At 43.1% G+C, this 18,341-nt stretch overlaps 1 protein-coding gene across 1 annotated transcript in view; it reads left to right on the top strand.

Annotated features, from left to right (window-relative positions):
• The first annotated feature begins 3,484 nt into the window (after positions 1 to 3,484).
• The window catches only part of LOC143936055 (protein-tyrosine kinase 6-like), a 38,907-nt gene continuing 24,050 nt past the window's right edge, over positions 3,485 to 18,341 (top strand). Inside the window, exons 1-7 of the mRNA XM_077460365.1 lie at positions 3,485 to 3,644; positions 6,045 to 6,204; positions 6,904 to 7,062; positions 10,661 to 10,836; positions 12,935 to 13,088; positions 13,913 to 14,075; positions 14,677 to 14,901. Of these exons, the coding sequence (XP_077316491.1) occupies positions 6,099 to 6,204; positions 6,904 to 7,062; positions 10,661 to 10,836; positions 12,935 to 13,088; positions 13,913 to 14,075; positions 14,677 to 14,901 (983 nt within the window). The 5' untranslated portion in view covers positions 3,485 to 3,644; positions 6,045 to 6,098. The remainder of the gene's footprint in view (positions 3,645 to 6,044; positions 6,205 to 6,903; positions 7,063 to 10,660; positions 10,837 to 12,934; positions 13,089 to 13,912; positions 14,076 to 14,676; positions 14,902 to 18,341) is intronic.

Here is an 18,341-nt window from a genome sequence, read left to right as displayed (position 1 = left end):
TTACCACCTCCCATAACAGGATATTACCACCTCCCATAACAGGATATTACCACCTCCCATAACAGGATATTACCACCTCCCATAACAGGATATTACCACCTCCCATAACAGGATATTACCACCTCCCATAACAGGATATTACCACCTCCCATAACAAGATATTACCACCCCCATAACAGGATATTACCACCTCCCATAACAGGATATTACCACCTCCCATAACAGGATATTACCACCTCCCATAACAAGATATTACCACCCCCATAACAAGATATTACCACCCCCATAACAAGATATTACCACCTCCCATAACAGGATATTACCACCCCCATAACAAGATATTACCACCCCCATAACAAGATATTACCACCCCCCATAACAGGATATTACCACCTCCCATAAAAAGATATTACCACCCCCATAACAGGATATTACCACCTCCCATAACAGGATATTACCACCCCCATAACAAGATATTACCACCCCCATAACAGGCTATTACCACCCCCATAACAGGATATTACCACCTCCCATAACAGGATATTACCACCTCCCATAACAAGATATTACCACCTCCCATAACAAGATATTACCACCTCCCATAACAGGATATTACCACCTCCTATAACAGGATATAACAGGATATTACCACCTCCCATAACAAGATATTACCACCCCCATAACAGGATATTACCACCTCCCATAACAGGCTATTACCACCCCCATAACAGGATATTACCACCTCCCATAACAGGATATTACCACCTCCCATAACAAGATATTACCACCTCCCATAACAAGATATTACCACCTCCCATAACAAGATATTACCACCTCCCATAACAGGATATTACCACCTCCCATAACAGGATATTACCACCTCCCATAACAGGATATTACCACCTCCCATAACAGGATATTACCACTTCCGTGCTTTACTGTAGGAATGGTGCTATTTGTATGGTGAGCTGTATTGGTTTTCCGACAGACGTATCGTTTGGTGTTGAGGCCAAATTATTTAATTTTAGTCTCATCTGACCATAACACCCTTTTCTATGTGGCCTCAGAATCTTCAAGGTGCATTTAAGTTAGTAAGATGAGACCAAAACTTTAATTATTTGGCCTCAACACCAAATGATATGTCTGGTGGAAATCCAATACAGCTCACCATACAAATAGCACCATTCCTACAGTAAAGCATGGAGGATGGAGGAAGGAGAAAAAGGTCCTCGCATGGCTTAGTCAAAGCCCAGACTTAAACCCCATTGAAAATCTGTGGAATGACTTGACGACTGCAGTCCACAAACTGTCACCCTCAAATTTAACTGAACTTGAGCAGTTCTGCAAAGAAGAGCGGGTAAATACAGTAGAACCTTGGTTTACGAGTAACGCGGTTAACGCGCGTTTTGAAAGACAAGCAACTTTTTATTTTTTTTATTCTGACTCGGTTTGCAAGCTAATGGGGTGTGCAGTACCACATTTAGCCAGAGGTGCGGAGGTGCCAGGGGACACTCGGAACGGTTTGGAGCCGTTCGGAAATACTCAGAATCACTCAGAAATATTCGGAAACAGTCAGAAATACTCAGCTCCTGAGTGTTTCCAAGCCTTTCCGAGTTCAGCCGAGCTGTCCTCAAGTATTTCAGAGGCTCTCCGGCACCCCCCCCCCACCTCTGGCCACATGCGGTATTGCATGTAATAGAAGTCACTGCGGAACAAATTATCTTCATTTCCATTGACTTCTATGGGGAAACTCGCTTTGATATGCAAGTGCTTTGGATTACAAGCATTCTCCTAGAATGGATTATACTCATAATCCAAGGTTCCAGTGTATGGTAAAGTCTAGATGTGCAAAGTTATTAGAGACATATCCCAACAGACTAAAGGCGGTAATTAAAGCAAACGGTGGTTCAACAAAATACTGACCCAAGCGGGGGTAATCCTTTTACCAAATCAGTGATTCTGTTTTTTTAATTTTATTAAATTTTTCTGACATGTTGGTGTCACTTGGATTTTATAAGTTTCCCTAGTAAATACAGCTGGATAAAACAGGTGTCTTCTTTTCAAGCTACAACATGTGATTATTTTAAAGGGGGGGGGGGGGTGATTTTTTTTCTATACCCACTGTATATTGTGATTTCCTGATAATTTGCTCTGGAAAATTATTTTTGTGTCTTCCCAGCTGGTTTACTGAAATAGATGGGGCAGAGGCGGAGACCCTTCTCCTGTCTGAAACAAACATAGATGGTTCTTTCCTCGTCCGACCCAGCAAAGACTCAGGATATTGTCTTTCAGGTGAGTAAAGATGCTTATAGTGAGCCTGCCACTTTTCAGCTTGCCTAACGCCGCGTGCACACGGCCGGAGATTCCGATGGAAACAGTCCGATGGGAGCTTTTCATTGGATTTTCCAACCGTGTGTATGCCTATCGGTCAGCATTTCCAACGGTCTTTAGTTGAGAGCCTGTTCTTAATTTTCTTTTCCTTTCTATCGGATTTTTCGATCGTGTGTATGCAATTCCGAAGCGCAAAATTCCGACGCATGCTCGGAAACAATTCGACGCATGCTCGGAAGCATTAAACTTCCCTTTTATAGCGCCGTCGAATGTGTTGTATGTCGCGGTGTTATTGACCTTCGGAATTTGGTGTGACCGTGTGTAGGCAAGACAGTTTGAGCGAAAAACCATCAGAGCTTTTTCCGCCAAAAATTCCGATCGTGTGTACGCGGCATAACAGTTTGGCACAGATTACGGCTTTTTAACACTTAATTGCTCAATTCACAAAGTTAGCACACAATGAAACGAAAAAAAAAAAAGGGAAAGTTGTTCTCAACTTTGTTCAACAAGCTTTAAAAAAAACAGTCACATTGCTAAATTAGAGACCCCCTTGGGTGTCTCCTGGATAGATAGTGAGGGTAAATGTCCCCAATGGGGGTCATAGACAGAAAACTAAAAAAACATTTGACACAATTTTTAGCAGCCATTTCAAAACTTGTAAGGTCTAAAATGTTCAACTACAAGAGGCCAAGGCCAAGTCTTAGCCCTTGTACACACACGATCGGACATTCCGACCACAAAATCCATCAGATCTTTTCTGAAGGATTTTGTCCGAAACTGGTGTTGCGTACACAGGGTTGGACAAAGTTGTCGGAAAATCCGATCGTTCGGAACGTGACGACGTTCGTTCGTTACGACGGGACTACGTTCAGGCTAGTAGCCAATAGCTTTGGTCTCGTAATTTGATCTGAGCATGCGTGGCACTTTGTCCGATCGGAATTCTCTACAAACGATAAGTCCAATCAGATCATGTTGTCGGAAAATTTTATATCCAGCTCTCAAACTTTGTTGGTCAGACATTCTGATGGAAAAAGTCAGATGGAGCCCACACACGGTCGGATTATCTGACAACACAGTCCGATCGTACATTTTCCATCGGAATGTCCGACCGTGTGTACAAGGGCTTACATTTCCTTCTCCTCCCTCCAGTAAGCAGAAACAAAGAGGTCCTCCATTACATTATCAAGAAAGAAGATACAGGAAAAGTCTTCATCTTTGAAGAAAGACTGTTTACCTGCGTCCACGATCTGGTCCATTATTACCGCTATCACCTAAAAGACCACGACTGCCTGCCGCTCACACCGTTTCTAAAAGTAAGAGATATCCAAACACAAAAATTTGCTACACAAAAAGACAACCCCCTTAAATGATAGCTTTGTCTACAGCAGTAAAGAATACATCAAAGAGGAACTGCAGTCTGCTCACATAATTTGTAATAAAAACATCTTTGCCATTCTGAAGCTTCCCTCCAACCACTTTGAATATTATTTTATATATACTGTGATTCTGTACTTGCCAAATATGCTGCAGAAATCACCCTTCGCTGAGTCTGGCTGCAACCATTTTGACTGTGGGCAGCTGAAGCTGCTGCCTGTTCACTTCCTGGATTAAACACAGACACACAGAGGCACACCTCCAGTGCTGCAGACCTGCAGCTCTCATTGGCCCTCTTATGACTCACCCCCCCTCCCTTACTGACAAACTCTCAAGAGAGTGAGAGAGAGCTCTTCATGATGTCATAAGCCTAGGCCAATGACCAGACAAGAAACAGGAGGAGGGTTGTATAAGGTATTTACTGGCAGAAAAAATAATGTTACTATCCAAAGTTAAAACAACAAGGGCAGAAGATTTAGTGCCGGTTCACATGAGGGCAACTTGTCAGGCGACTTAGCCACCTGACAAGTTGCGTTCCATTCTGTAGTATGGAAGCATTCTAATAGGAACGACTCAAGTCGCTCCGACTTAGAGAAAAGTTCCTGTACTACTTTGGGATGACTTCAGGGCGACTTGCGTTGACTTCTATACAGAAGTCATTTTGCAAGCCGCTGCTGAAGTCGCGTGCAGATCGCCTTACAAACTTGCACTGCAAGTCGGGCTGCTCCTCTGTGAACCGGCACTTAATAGATGGAAAGTTGAAAAAATGGCTGAAGTTCCACTTTAACTGGTGTCCCAATGCCAGTAATAGCCAAGTACAGGTGCAAAAATGTAAATGTTAGTTCCCATATGTGGTTGGTCCTCATTATTATCTGCCCACCCAAAATGTATATCTTTCATAGAAGCTAGAGAGTTAATCTGAGACCTCAGGTCTGCACAACTGCTGTGTCCATTATGTGGGGCTCCCAGCATCCCTTCTTCGAGTTCTTGGATCTGCACACCTACTGTGCCTATTATGAGGGGTTCACACCATGCCTTGCCGAGTTCCTGGGTCTGTACACCTGCTGTGCCCATTATGAGGGGTCCCCACCATCCCTGTACTGAGTTCCTGGGTTTGGGCATCTGCAGTGCCAATTATGAGGGGTTTCCACCATCTCTGTGCTGAGTTCCTGGGTCTGTACACCCGCTGTGCCCATTATGAGGGGTTCCCACCATCCCTGTGCTGAGTTTCTGGGTTTGGGCATCTGCAGTGCCCATTATGAAGGGTTCCCACCATCCCTGTGCTGAGTTTCCAGGTCTGTACACCTGCTGTGCCCATTATAAAGGGTTCCCACCATCCCTGTGCCGAGTTTCTGGGTTTGGGCATCTGCAGTGCCCATTATGAGGGGTTCCCACCATCCCTGTGCTGAGTTCCCAGGTCTGTACACCTGCTGTGCCCATTATGAGGGGTTCCCACCATCCCTGTGCTGAGTTTCTGGGTTTGGGCATCTGCAGTGCCCATTATGAGGGGTTCCCACCATCCCTGTGCTGAGTTCCCAGGTCTGTACACCTGCTGTGCCCATTATGAGGGGTTCCCACCATCCCAGTGCTGAGTTTCTGGGTTTGGGCATCTGCAGTGCCAATTATAAGGGGTTACCACCATCTCTGTGCTGAGTTCCTGGGTCTGTACACCTGCTGTGTCCATTATCACCATATCTGCCCAAGTATCCAAGACATATAGGAAAGACATAGAAAAAGACACACCAGGGTTTGACTCTGCTTGCCAGGATCTATCAATAACTAAATATAATTATTAGGTTGACTGATCAATTAATAGGAAACTGACATATCCCAGAGAACGTTAAAAAGAGCATGAAACCATTTACTGTACATCAGCCTCGGTGTGGAAAGACCTTATAATCTAATATATCCTTGTCACTGTCAACTAGACACACATACCTGCCTGGAATTGAAATGATCTACCAGTATGGTTTGGGGTTGTGGGAGGAAATCAAGGCATGCATGGCATTTGGGTGGGTTACCTGATGGTGATAACAGTGGACCATGTCTGTGTAATGTGTGTTCACACGCTACTTCTAGTCTCCGCTGGAAACTCCTGTGACACGGTGACATCGGATCTAAAAAAAAAAAAAAAACAGCGTTGTCACCTTATAAAAGGGAAATGCCTGAACAGGCACCTTCATGGCAGGATCACCAGATGTTATAATGAAAGCTGCAGATTTTAAAAGACTAAAATTACTTGTGAAATTACATAAACATGTGACAGATCTTATGAGATTCCGGGGTACGGATTTACATCTACTTTATGTGTACTGATCACAGGTATTTTGCTTTTGCAGGTTCCCAGCCAATCGGAGGACACCTGGGAAAAGCCCTTGGCAGATTTTACATTAATGAAAAAAGTGAAAAGCAATAAGGCTGAGACTTTTGAGATCTGCCTCTGGGAGGGAAAATGGGCAGACGGAGACAGAAAAGTCCTCATCCAGACCATATCTGAAGGTGTGTGATTGGCTGTTATCAGCAACCTAAAGTCACTAATGCTATCCAGCAAACACTGCCGATGTACTGAAGTCAGGTGTTCATTCCTTTTTCCTTCACCAAATTGTGTGTAATCCACTGTATCCATGGCCACACCAGTGGCATACTTAGAATGGGGGGTAATAGTGCAGCCACTGAGGTCACCCAAGGACCACACATAATTATTAGCAAATGTAATGCCACATAAATCTTCCAGAGACCGTAGACATTCTATCAAGAGATGTTCAGAGATTGCAGACATACTACAGGAGACAGTCAGACTGTAGAAATCCTACATTAAATAATCAGAGACTGCAAACATACTACAAGAGACAGTCAGAGACTGCAGACATGCTACATGAAATAATTAGAGACCGCAAACATACTACAGGAGATGATCAGAGACTGCAGACATACTACAGGAGATGGTCAGAGACTGCACACATACTACAGGAGACATTCAGAGACTGTAGACATGGTACATGAAACAATCAGAGACCATGGACAAGCTACAGGAGATATTCAGAGACTGCAGACATGCTATAGGTGATGATTAGAGATTGCAGGCATACTCCAGAAGATGGTCAGAGACTGCAGACATACTTTAGGAGATGGTCAGAGGCTGAGTTTTCTGAGAGCATGTTCTTATTTCACTATCCTGTTCTCCATCTCACCCTACAGAGTTTTTTGAAAAGAACAACTTCATGAGCGGAATTGAGATTCACAAGACGCTAAGTCACAGGAATGTCATCAAACTGTACACGCTGTGTACAACACAGGATCCCGTCTATGTTGTCACAGAGTTCATGGAGAAAGGAGACCTTCAAACCTTTTTGCATGGTCAGTAAATGAGTATAACCCTTTGAAAGTATCTTACAAACAATGACGTTGTTGTTATTGTTGGAGGAGGCCTGTCCTTTGAGTTTAAAGTGGTGTTCCACCCAAAAAAAAAAAAATGGCATTAATGTACTTAAAAAAATAATAATTTTGGAAACATATTTTTTTTTTACTTACCTTTTTTTTCCCTGTTGCTATGTGGTCCCTCGAAATCTACCTCCTCCAGTGCCTGGGCTCCTGACGTCACACCCTCAGCGCAGGAAGGGAGATCGCCTCTTTCCCCTCCCTCTGTCAATCATCTGAGACACGTGACAGGTCCCAAATGATTGCGCGGCCAGTCACAGCGCGCGCCGCATGCGCAGTGGGTGACCGTACCATAACGACTACAGACTGAGGTGAAAGGGTCATTTTGAATAACCATTGAGTACATAGTGGCTTGTGTAGCAAATACTGATACCGTGTTTTTGGAAAAGTAGATACTTTTTTCTGGACAGTGGGCTGAGTTTTTATTGGCAACAGAAGAGAGGTGGGTAGACAGTAGCGTAAGGCCGCGTACACACGCGGGGACTGTTCGCTCAACTTTGTCCGCTGAACAGTGTTTCGGCGGACAGTCCGCTCGTGATTGGGCTTTCAGCGGACAGTTTCAGTGGACAGTCTGCTGAACAAAGTTTTTCGGAAATTCCGAAAAACTGTCCGCTGAAACTTTGTTTCAGCGAACAGTCCCCTCGTGTGTAGGCTTGTTCGTCAAACTAAGTTCCGCGCATGCTCAGAAAGGATTTACACGCCGAAGTTTGCATTGCAGTGTATAGGACGTCGTATTTTTCGTCCCGTCGTACGTGCCGTTCACGTCATCGCGCACGGTTTCAGCGGACTGTTCGTTCGTCGTGTGTGGGCAAGTCCGTCCATGCTAATTTTGAGCGGACTGTCCGCTGAAACTGTTTGACGGACAAAGTTGAGCGAACAGTCCCCGCGTGTGTACGCGGCCTAAGAGTTATTAACGTATTAAAAATTGTATACAGCCTTATATGTAGGGATAATACACATTTTTAAAAATATGGATAATTTAGTGAAATTTCTCCATATTGCATAGTTGCCAACATTGTACAAAAAATGTATAGGGACACTTTTTTGGCTGTAGACGGAGTCTTATTATAATTAGGGGGCGGGGCATGCATTTGTAGGAGTGACATAGCAAAAAAGAAAATGCTGTGTGTGCTGCGTCGAAAAACGGGCGTGGTTCACCTGAATAGTGGGCATGGCTTATGTGGGCGTGGTTCAAATGGGGGTGTGGTTAGAGTCTGAGATGAATGAGAGATGGAGAAAGAAAGGGGAAAAGAGGAAGGGAGGGAGAGAGAAAGAAGGAAAGAAGGAGGGAAGGAGAGAGAAGGAAGGAAAGAGGGATGGAGGGACAGCAGGCCCAGATCCTACACCACAACAGAAATGTGTATTCCAGAGTTTAACAAATCAGCAAATAAAGATACTCCAAACACCTGGTGTTAGCGCTTCAATCATCCCAGCACCATGGTTGTTGTTTGTCAGGGTGATTAAAGCACATTATTTGTATTATTATATTGCATAATCCAGAATCAGTGGGACCCCTGAGCGTGTCACCTGCCATGTCGCCTGCCACCAGATGCCATCAGGTGCCCCCAGCAGAGTCCGTCCTTGCATCAGGTGTCCCCAGCAGAGTCCGTCCTTGCATCAGGTGTCCCCAGCAGAGTCCGTCCTTGCATCAGGTGTCCCCAGTAGAGTCCGTCCTTGCATCAGGTGTCCCCAGTGGTCAGTGTCTCCAGTGGAGTGCCTCTTAAATCAGTTCCCCCAGTGGAGTGCCTCTTAAATCAGTGGCCCCAGCAGAGTGTTGGCTGCAGACAGAGTGCTGGCTGCAGTCTAGCTACATCTCCCCTTGTTCCTCGTGTTCAGTGGAGAGGGGTGGGGCCAATCCGTGCAGCTAACCCCAGCTGGAGAATTGTGAAAAGAGAAGCCGATTCATTGGCTGCACGGATCGGCCCCTCCCCTCTCCACCAAACACAACGAACGAAAGGAGATGTAGCTTAACACAAGGGGAAAGCTCTTGCAGCGGTGCCGGCGCCCATTTTGTTGGAGCCAGAACTGCTGCAGAACCAAACATTCCCATTTTTCCATGGACAAAAGGCAAAATCCAGAATCGGGGCGGCCTCCGACCGGGACGAGAGTCCCAAAATCGGGATTGTCCCGGGAAAATCGGGACTGTTGGCAACTATGATATTGGTTAAACACATTGGTGTCATTAGGTAAGGAGACATTTAGGTGCTTTTTTCGTTTTTTAAATGGTGCAACGGGCTTTGCATGGGTCCTGTGGGCTACAGCTCATTTCACCTATTTTGGACCTCTTCTTATTCCAGAAAACAGCCCCTCATTATCCTCATTACTCTAAATTTTTTCACAGGAAAAAACAGACAGTGAGAAAATAAGTAAACAAAACAAACAACAGTACACAAGTAATGACTAAATACAAAAAAATGAAAAGATAAGAAGCACAAAAGATAAAACTTGTAATTCCGTAGAAAAACAAAACAAAAAAAAACACGATTTTGCCAATATTACCTCCCTCATTCCTAATCGAAATTCATTAGAGCATGGAACACTCACTGGGAGCAAAGAGGAGCAGAAGGACCATGTAGCTTGGGAAGGTGGCAGTTGAGTAAACGTGTTGCTTTGTCCTGCTTTGGAAAAGGGCAGATTTACATGATGGAAACCCTGATGCAAATTCAAATATTGGAAAAAAATATTACCACCTGTAAAGGAGAGAATTTGTACTTACCTGTCCTGCCACCCACACCCCTGATCTTCACTCTTTACACACGTTACAGTGCCTGTTGAATCCTCTTAATCCTACACACTTCTGGGAGTGTGAGATTACTGGCCCCTCTGATCACTGTGGTTCCTTCCATTGGCCCTAGATCTCTAAGGAGATCTAAGATTTATGGCATTATTATTTATGTTTTTACCAGTAATGGCGGCGATCTACGATTTTTATGGGGACTGCGATATTTAGCGATGGACAAATCTGACACTTTTGACACATTTTTGGGACCAGTGATGTTTACACATTGATCAGTGCTATAAAAATGCACTGATTACTGTATAAATGACACTAGCAGGGAAGGGGTTAACACTAGGGGGCGATCAAGGGGTTAACTGTGTTCCCTAGGTGTGTTCTAACTGTAGGGGGGATGGGACTGACTAGGGGAAGAGAGAGATCCGTGTTCATACTTAGTATGAACACACGATCTGTCTCCTCTCCGCTGAGAGAACTGGGATTTGTGTGTGTGTTTACACACACACATCCCCATTCTCGTTCTGTAACGAGCAATTGTGAGTGTCCGACGGTCATCGTGCTCCCCGAGCACTCGCATCGGCCCCAGGGACACGCTTTGGGTGCGCATGCCGCCGGAGGCGCCTTGAAGAGCCGATGTACAGCTACGACGGCTGGTGCAGGGGAGCCAACTTGCCGCTGTATAACTGCGGCGGCGGCTGCTCTGGAAGCGGTTAATTTACAATTGTTTTTGATGCTTAAAGATAAAGTTCTCCATTTATATTGCTTCCTCTCATTTCTCCACAGGTGAAGAAGGGCTTCATTTAGAGGAAGCGGAGCTCATGTACATAGCGCAGCAAGTGGCAGATGCAATGGCCTACCTGGAAGTGAAATGGGTTTGCCATCTTGACCTCAGTGGCCGCAATATCCTGGTTGGCTACAATCTACTTTGCAAAGTCTCCCAGTTTGGACTTTCCAAAAAGGTTTCACTGATAAAAAAAGAATGAGCCTCAAATGCTAAATGGATTCTTTCTTCAGGAGGGAGATCCCCCCCCCCACCCCCACCCCCACCATATAGCATTAGCCAATCTCTTTGTGACTCACATTTTTGCCTATAAGAGAGGCCAAGTTAAGAATCTAAAGCATGGTCAGGGAGGTTCTACCCACCCTATACTATTGGCTGGTCTTTTTGCATCTCACATTTATGCAGGAGGGATGCATACCTCCCAACATTTTGATATGGGAATGAGGGACACGTAAGTAGACATAGGACACGCCCCTGCCACACCCCCTTAAAAGGAGAATTGACCAAAACAAAAGGTTAAAGCCTCAAGACAATTTTTTTTTTACCGCTACTATTCCTTTATCCCCTCATACGCCGAGCGTATGCAGATGTGCGGCCTCGGCTTTCCAGGGTTATACTGGGATGATGCCCGCAGCTGCAGGCATCATCCTGGTACCATTGTTTAGAACGGGCGACTGGCTTTCCAGGGATAACAACCGATGCGGCTGAAAGCCGCTCAGCTGTAATCCCGGAGTAGCGGGAGGGGACGTCCCCCCCTCCCGCCGCTCTGACCAGTCCTCCCCGTCCCACCGGGAGACCCAATCGACTATCCGGCTCTTCCGGCGGCTAGTGACAGACTGGAACGTAGCCAGAAACGGCTTTGTTCCAGTCTCCTGAGTGTAAACACGGAAGCGACGTCACAACGTTTACTCAGCTGCCGATGGCGCTGGTTTTAAAAAAATATACAGTATTCAGAATCGCCGAAAATGGCGATCTGAATACTTTGAAGTGCAAAGGAGGGATCGGGGGTCATCCCTCCATAAAGAGTACCTGTCACCACCTATTACTGTCACAAGGGATGTTTACATTCCTTGTGACAGCAATGAAAGTGATCAAAAATGTTTTTTTTTTTTAAACACAATTTAATAATCTAAAAATAAATAAGAAAAAACAAATAATTTTAAAGCGCCCCCGTCCCTGCGAGCTTGCGCAGCAAAGAAAACACATACGGAAGTCGCGTGCGCATATGTAAACGGTGTTCAAATCACACATGTGAGGTATCGCCACGATCGTCAGAGCGAGAGCAATAATTCTAGCACTAGACCTCCTCTGTACCTCTAACCTGGTAACCGTAAAAAAAAAAAAAAAAAATGTAAAGTGTCGCCTATGGAGATTTTTAGGTAGCGTAGTTTGTCGCCATTCTACTAGTGCGGGCAATTATAAAGCGTGACATGTTTGGTATCTATTTACTTGGCGTAACATCATCTTTCACATTATACAAAAAAATACTGTTTCGTTTTTTTTAATTCATGAAAGTGTCCCTTTTCCCAAAAAGTTGTGTTTAAAACACCTCTACACAAATACCGTGGGCCATATAAAATACTGCAACAATCGCCAGTTTATTCTCTAGATTCTCTGCAAAAAAAAAATATACATATATATATGTTTGGGGGCTCTAAGTAATTTTCTAGCAAGAAATATGGATTTTAACTTGTAAACACCAAATGTCAGAAATAGGTTTAGTCATGAAAGGGTTATATTATCTTTTAAAAATTTACAAATGCACCAATTTAGAATTTGGATCAAAGGTTTAGCACTGGGAATTGGGAAACACTTTTTGAAAGATAAAAAGTGCATTTTATATGCAACTATATAGATCAGACCAAAAAATGAGGGACAAATGAGGAGGAATGAGGGACAGAGGGACATTGCCCCAAATCAGGGACGGTTGGGAGCTATGAGGATGTCCCACCCCCATATACTATTGGCCAGTCAGTGACTGAGATTTTTGCAAGAGAGGGTTCCTAGACTCCCATATATTATTGATCAATCTCTCTGCAACCCATATTTCTGCATGCTACTACCAGGAGTGATATGTAAATGATCTACAGGTGCTTTTCAAGCCCTCATTTCAGAAGAAATCTTTAGAAAGGATCTTACAGCACTTTATACTGAGCAATGTGTTGCCAATATGTTCATGTTTTGCCTGTACAACACTTTTAGGACTGGAGCAAATAAGAGCTCAGGATTCATCCAATTACCGTAAATGTTTCTGTACCTTCACCTTCTTTCTATAGGGAAAGCAACCTATGGAAAACACATATGAAATTCCAGTAAGATGGATGCCTCCAGAAGTCTTAGCGTATTCTGAATTTTCTGATAAAATTGACGTGTGGTCTTTCGGAATTGTCCTGTATGAGATTTTCACACTGGGGCAGCATCCGTATAAAGGTAATACCCTTCTCTTGGCTTAGATGTTTCCATCTACCAGCAGACACCACCCCCTCCCCACCCCGAAAAAAAAAAGATATCTTCCCATGATTACCCGGGATAAGCTACTCTTACTCTGGACCCTCAAGCGTTAAAAGCATCAAATAAGGCAAACAGGAAATTATTATATAGAACAGGGGTCTCCAAACTTTCTAAACAAAGGGCCAGTTTATTGTCCTTCAGACTTTAGGGGGGCCGGACTGTGGCCATTGGATGTAGAAATTGTCCTGGCTTCCGTGGGAGTAAACCATGCATCTTTGGCATTAGGGGGAAGAATAGTGCCCCATCATTGGTGTCAGTGGGAGAAATAGTGCCCCATTGTTGGTGTCACTGGGAGGAATAGTGCCCCATCGTTGGTGTGAGTAACAGGAATCATGTCCCTTTGTTGGGGTCAGTGGGAGGAAAAGTATCCCAAGGGCCAGATAAAGGCAAGCAAAGGGCCGCATCCGGCCCTCGGGCCACAGTTTGGAGACGACTGCTATAGGAGATGCAAGAATTATTGAATTTTTTGCAAAGCAATTTATGTTTAATCCTTATTGCACGTTTACATCACTGTAACAAATTAGGCAGAGGTATGGTCCATCAGTCTGCTGCTGCTCCTTCCCTTTTGGGGACTCTTTGTGGGGGATCTCTGCACCAAGTTCCCAGGTCTGGACACAGGCAGCCAGGCTTGAAGCTCCCAGGTGAAATGAACCATGGCAGGAAGAGAAGGCTATTGAGGAATACAGAACATCGAAGAAGCTAGGGGTTGACTCTCCTACCATTAATTCTCTTTTCATTTGCAGGTCTAACTTCCACGGTGCTGGCAACAAAGCTCAAAAAGGGATACAGACTGCCAATGCCACCACTATGCACAAGTAACATCTACAGATTAATGCTGGAATGTTGGGACGAGGAGGCTAATAAACGACCTTCATTTCAGAATATTGTGGAAAGAAAGATATTAGAGTAATGTTCACCAAAGCCAATCCTCAAATTAATTAATAAGAAGCTGCTTAATTTGCTCTTTCTTGCCACTGGAGGGAGGGTAAATAATGAACAGAACCCCCGTCCAAGCACTCTCCTTCTCCAGTATTTTGTTTAAGGCCATTCTGCGTTGCCAAGGAGGGGAAAGCATAACCAGTCCTTTCAGTACAATGGCTGGATTGGGTACAGACAGTACATAATGGCTTTTATAGCTAATGGTATCAGTTGGGTGTCCTGGGATTATTGGTTATTTTTTTTTTTCAAGCCTATCTATGATCATATGGAAGAACCCTGGGGCCATCAAAAAAAAAGAAATTCTGAATTCTGAGATTAAAAGTCAGAATTCTGAGATTCAAAGTCAGAATTCTGAGATTCAAACTCAGAATTCTGAATTATTTTTTTTGATGGCTCCAGGGCTCTTCCATAATGATCAAGAAGATTTGGATTGCACAATATTTTTTTTTCATCAAATCTCCATATATGTATTCTGTTAGTCAACTTTTAAAAAAAGTCTAATTCATGATTGTTCTGTTTGGTCATCCAGTAGAAACCATTTAATTGTTGTGTGGCTCTTTTCTTTTAGTAATCACAAACGGTTTGGTATTTCTGACAAATACGTGAGTGTAAAAGACTGGCAAGCCACGGGTAAGGATGAGATCAGTATTAAAGCCAAGGAACAATTCCGAGTCCATTCAATGGAAAATAATCGTTGGCTGGTGAGCAAGGTGGATTTGACTGGAGGAGATGCTATAAGGGGATATGTGACTTGTGATCATCTGGTCAGGGAGAAGTCGTTGGAGGAGCAGAGGTAGGTCACACAGATCGATTTGGACCTTGGGGTGGAGGATGATTTTTTTTTTAAGTCACATTATAATGTTTAATTATTTAATTGGTAAGGCTCTGCAAACCAAGATCTACGAGAGGTTCCATCACAAAAGTTATGAGAATCGATTTGAGAAGTTGCTATGATAGCCTACCGTAAATGGTTACGATCATCCACCTTAAATGATAAAGATGGTTCACCTTAGGCTTGTGCAATTTGTTTCGTAACGAATCGAAATTCGGCCGAATTTTGCATCTTTTGGACATTCGGATGCATCCGAATGTCCGAATAAAAAAATAACGAACAACAACGAATACGAAAGAAATATAACAAATGAATTCAAATGAATTCGGTAATTCTTTAAAGCTCTAATGAAACAAAAGGTCAGCTCAAAGTAAATTTTATAGTCCAATCAGCTAATTAATTTTGTGCCGGAGGATGGATTACTGGCAACGTGCATTCCTGAGAACTGAGTGAGAAGGGTGTTGTGTTGTATTTGAGCCGAGGAGAAGAGACGTTGTCATTGTGTGTGTTAAAAGATTCAATAAACGACTTTCCAAACTACGAATCATTATCACGAATGTCTATACATACATAAATAGCGAATTTCTACGAATACGAACAAATGAATTCGACACTCTACGAATAATAACGAATTATCCGAAAACGTATTAACGTAACATAACGAATATAATAGAACGAAATGATGTATTTTACGAATGACAACGAACCGAAACTAAACGAAATTTTCCGTTGTGCACAAGTCTAGTTCACCTCAAAATTTAAGCAAGTCCCCCTCAAATAGGCTCGTTCACACAATACCTGCATGAAAACTGATGGGAAAACCGTGCAGATTTCACTTGCAGAGACATCATTTTACAAACGCGTTTCAGTCAGTTCTTATGCACATTGACAACAGTGATCATGCATGTCAGTTATGTGCTCTATTCACACCAACATTGATGTCATGCCAGTTTTTTTTTCTCTGCAAAAAAACTGCATACACGTTGCAGATTTCTCCACAGAAAGAAATCTGTAAATTGTAGTGTGAATGGGGCACATAGAGAACAATTAGTATTTTTTGCCCTTGCAGGACGCGTGCAGAAAAACTGACGTCTCTGCACCATGGTGTGAAAGAGGCCTAATGCCTTGCACACACGGTCGGACATTCTGACAACAAAATCTGTCTGATTTTTTTCCAACGGATTTTGTCCGAAACTGGTGTTGCATACACACGGTCGGACAAAGCTGTTGGAAAATCCGATCGTTCGGAACGTGATGACGTTCGTTCGTTACCGCGGGACTACATTGAGGCTAGTAGCCAATAGCTTTGGTCTCGTAATTTGATCTGCGCATGTTCGATCGGAATTCTCTACAAACAATCGGAAAAAGTCTGATCTGATTTTTTTTTGTCTGAAAATTTGAGATCCTGCTCTCAAATTATTTTCGTCTGAGTTTCGGATGGAAAAAGTCCAATAAAGCCCACATACGATCGGATTTTCCGGCAATATAATCCGATCAGACCTTTTCCGTCAGAATTTCCGATCGTGTGTACAAGGCATCAGGCTTAATGTACATGGGACGTTTTTACAACCTCTCCTGAACGATTAACTTGACAGATAGTAACCCACATTTGAAACGTCCGTTTTGCCGCATTTACATGCCGTGTTTAGCCGAGTTTGCGTTTAGAAGCTTTTTTTTTTTTTTTTCAAATAGGCAAAAATGATAAACGCCTGTAAAACAAAATATGGCTAAACGTGAGTTACCGCGTTTAGCCACATTTAGAAGCGTTTGGTGCTTGAAATGCCTCTAAACTCAGCATCTGAACTCTTTTTTTGCTTTCCAAAAAAGACCTCTAAACTCAACTGCCTAAAAACGACATTACATGAACCTGTGTACATTTACACATAAGATAACATTGGATGAGTTCAGGGGCAGTGGAAAAAAGCACATCAACAGATGATAATCTATGATTAAACAATTCTCGCTGCTTAACACAATGAAGCAGTTTTAAAATATTCAATCAAAACGGCGCTCAGGTCAACAGATACTTTATTGAATCACTAATATATGATAAAATACACAGAAATTATAATGGCAGAAAGGCTGTGAGTGATAAAGTCTGTAACAAATAAAGTAAATGTGAAGACAGTATCTGTAATTCGTGATGAGTCTAATCGGTGGGTCTACAGAGAAAAGAACACACAGCCGGCGAGTGCACCTATCACCGCAATCTTCCACGCCGTGTTCCAACCAACCCCTTTGGGGTTCAAACTCACTACAATGATGAAATCAATAATAAACAAAAAAAGTCCTGCGCAAAATATGCCAAAATTATAAAGTCCTGAAATTGCTAAGTGCAAGAAAACGTGTAAATAGATCAATATAGGTGTAAAAAAAAGTCCATATAATCATAAACACCAGCGATTGAAGGATAAAATGAACAGACGGTGATATAAAATCCCAGAAGTAAGGGCTCTCAGAACTCTCACCTTAAAAAAAAGAGAAAACCAGGCTCATCACAAAAACAGGGGGTATCCCACTTCACTCCTCATATTCAGCCACCAGAGGGATCCTTTACTGTGCCAGATAGGAGATGATTTCTATATCCGGCCACTGGAGGGCCATTAGTAGCTCATGTATTTATAATAATAACCCAAACAACATAATCCGTGATGAATGGCTCAAAAAAAGAGGGGGGGGGGGGGAAGAGAGAGAGAGAGGAGGCTCCAATGGTGTAGTATATTAAAAATAATCAATTTATTAATGTAAAAAACATAATCGGACTCTCACATTTTAAAAGAAAAAACACACAGCAAGAGAAGATAAAAGAAGATAAAAGAAGTGGCGTGGCGTCTTCCGCCAGTCCTACTGTACTTCCGGTACGTCCTACGGCCACTTCCTACGCGTTACGTCAGACCACGTGACTTCTTCATGGTCTGACGTAACGCGTAGGGAGTGGCCGTAGGACGTACTGGATTTTATATCACCGTCTGTTCATCATTTTATCCTTCAATCGCTGGTGTTTATGATTATATGGACTTTTTTTTACACCTATATTGATCTATTTACACGTTTTCTTGCACTTATCAATTTCAGGACTTTATCATTTTGGCATATTTTGCGCAGGACTTTTTTTGTTTATTACTTTATATGGTAGTTTGTGTTCACTATCTTGTCTTGCTGCATTTTTTGCACCTTATTTTTTGCACGTGCACCTTGTGACTATTTATTACTTTTTTATATTTATTTATATTGAATAGTTAAAGAGGTATTTATATACCCTATTTGTAGTAGCGCGAAGGCCCCTTCTTTTTGTTTTCAATGAAATTAATAAGCCTCACATCATCAGCGATATCCAGCCTCTACCACAACTTGAGTCTCCAGGGATCAGGTAATCCAGGCACATAAGGAGAAATAACACT

The sequence above is a fragment of the Lithobates pipiens genome, unplaced genomic scaffold (assembly GCF_037356315.1).
Source record: "Lithobates pipiens isolate NorthernLeopardFrog02 unplaced genomic scaffold, aLitPip1_a1.2 Scaffold_28, whole genome shotgun sequence".
Taxonomy (NCBI): Eukaryota; Metazoa; Chordata; class Amphibia; order Anura; family Ranidae; genus Lithobates; species Lithobates pipiens.
The sequence above is the reverse complement of the archived record's forward strand: the minus strand, read 5'-3'. Positions and strand labels throughout refer to the sequence as shown.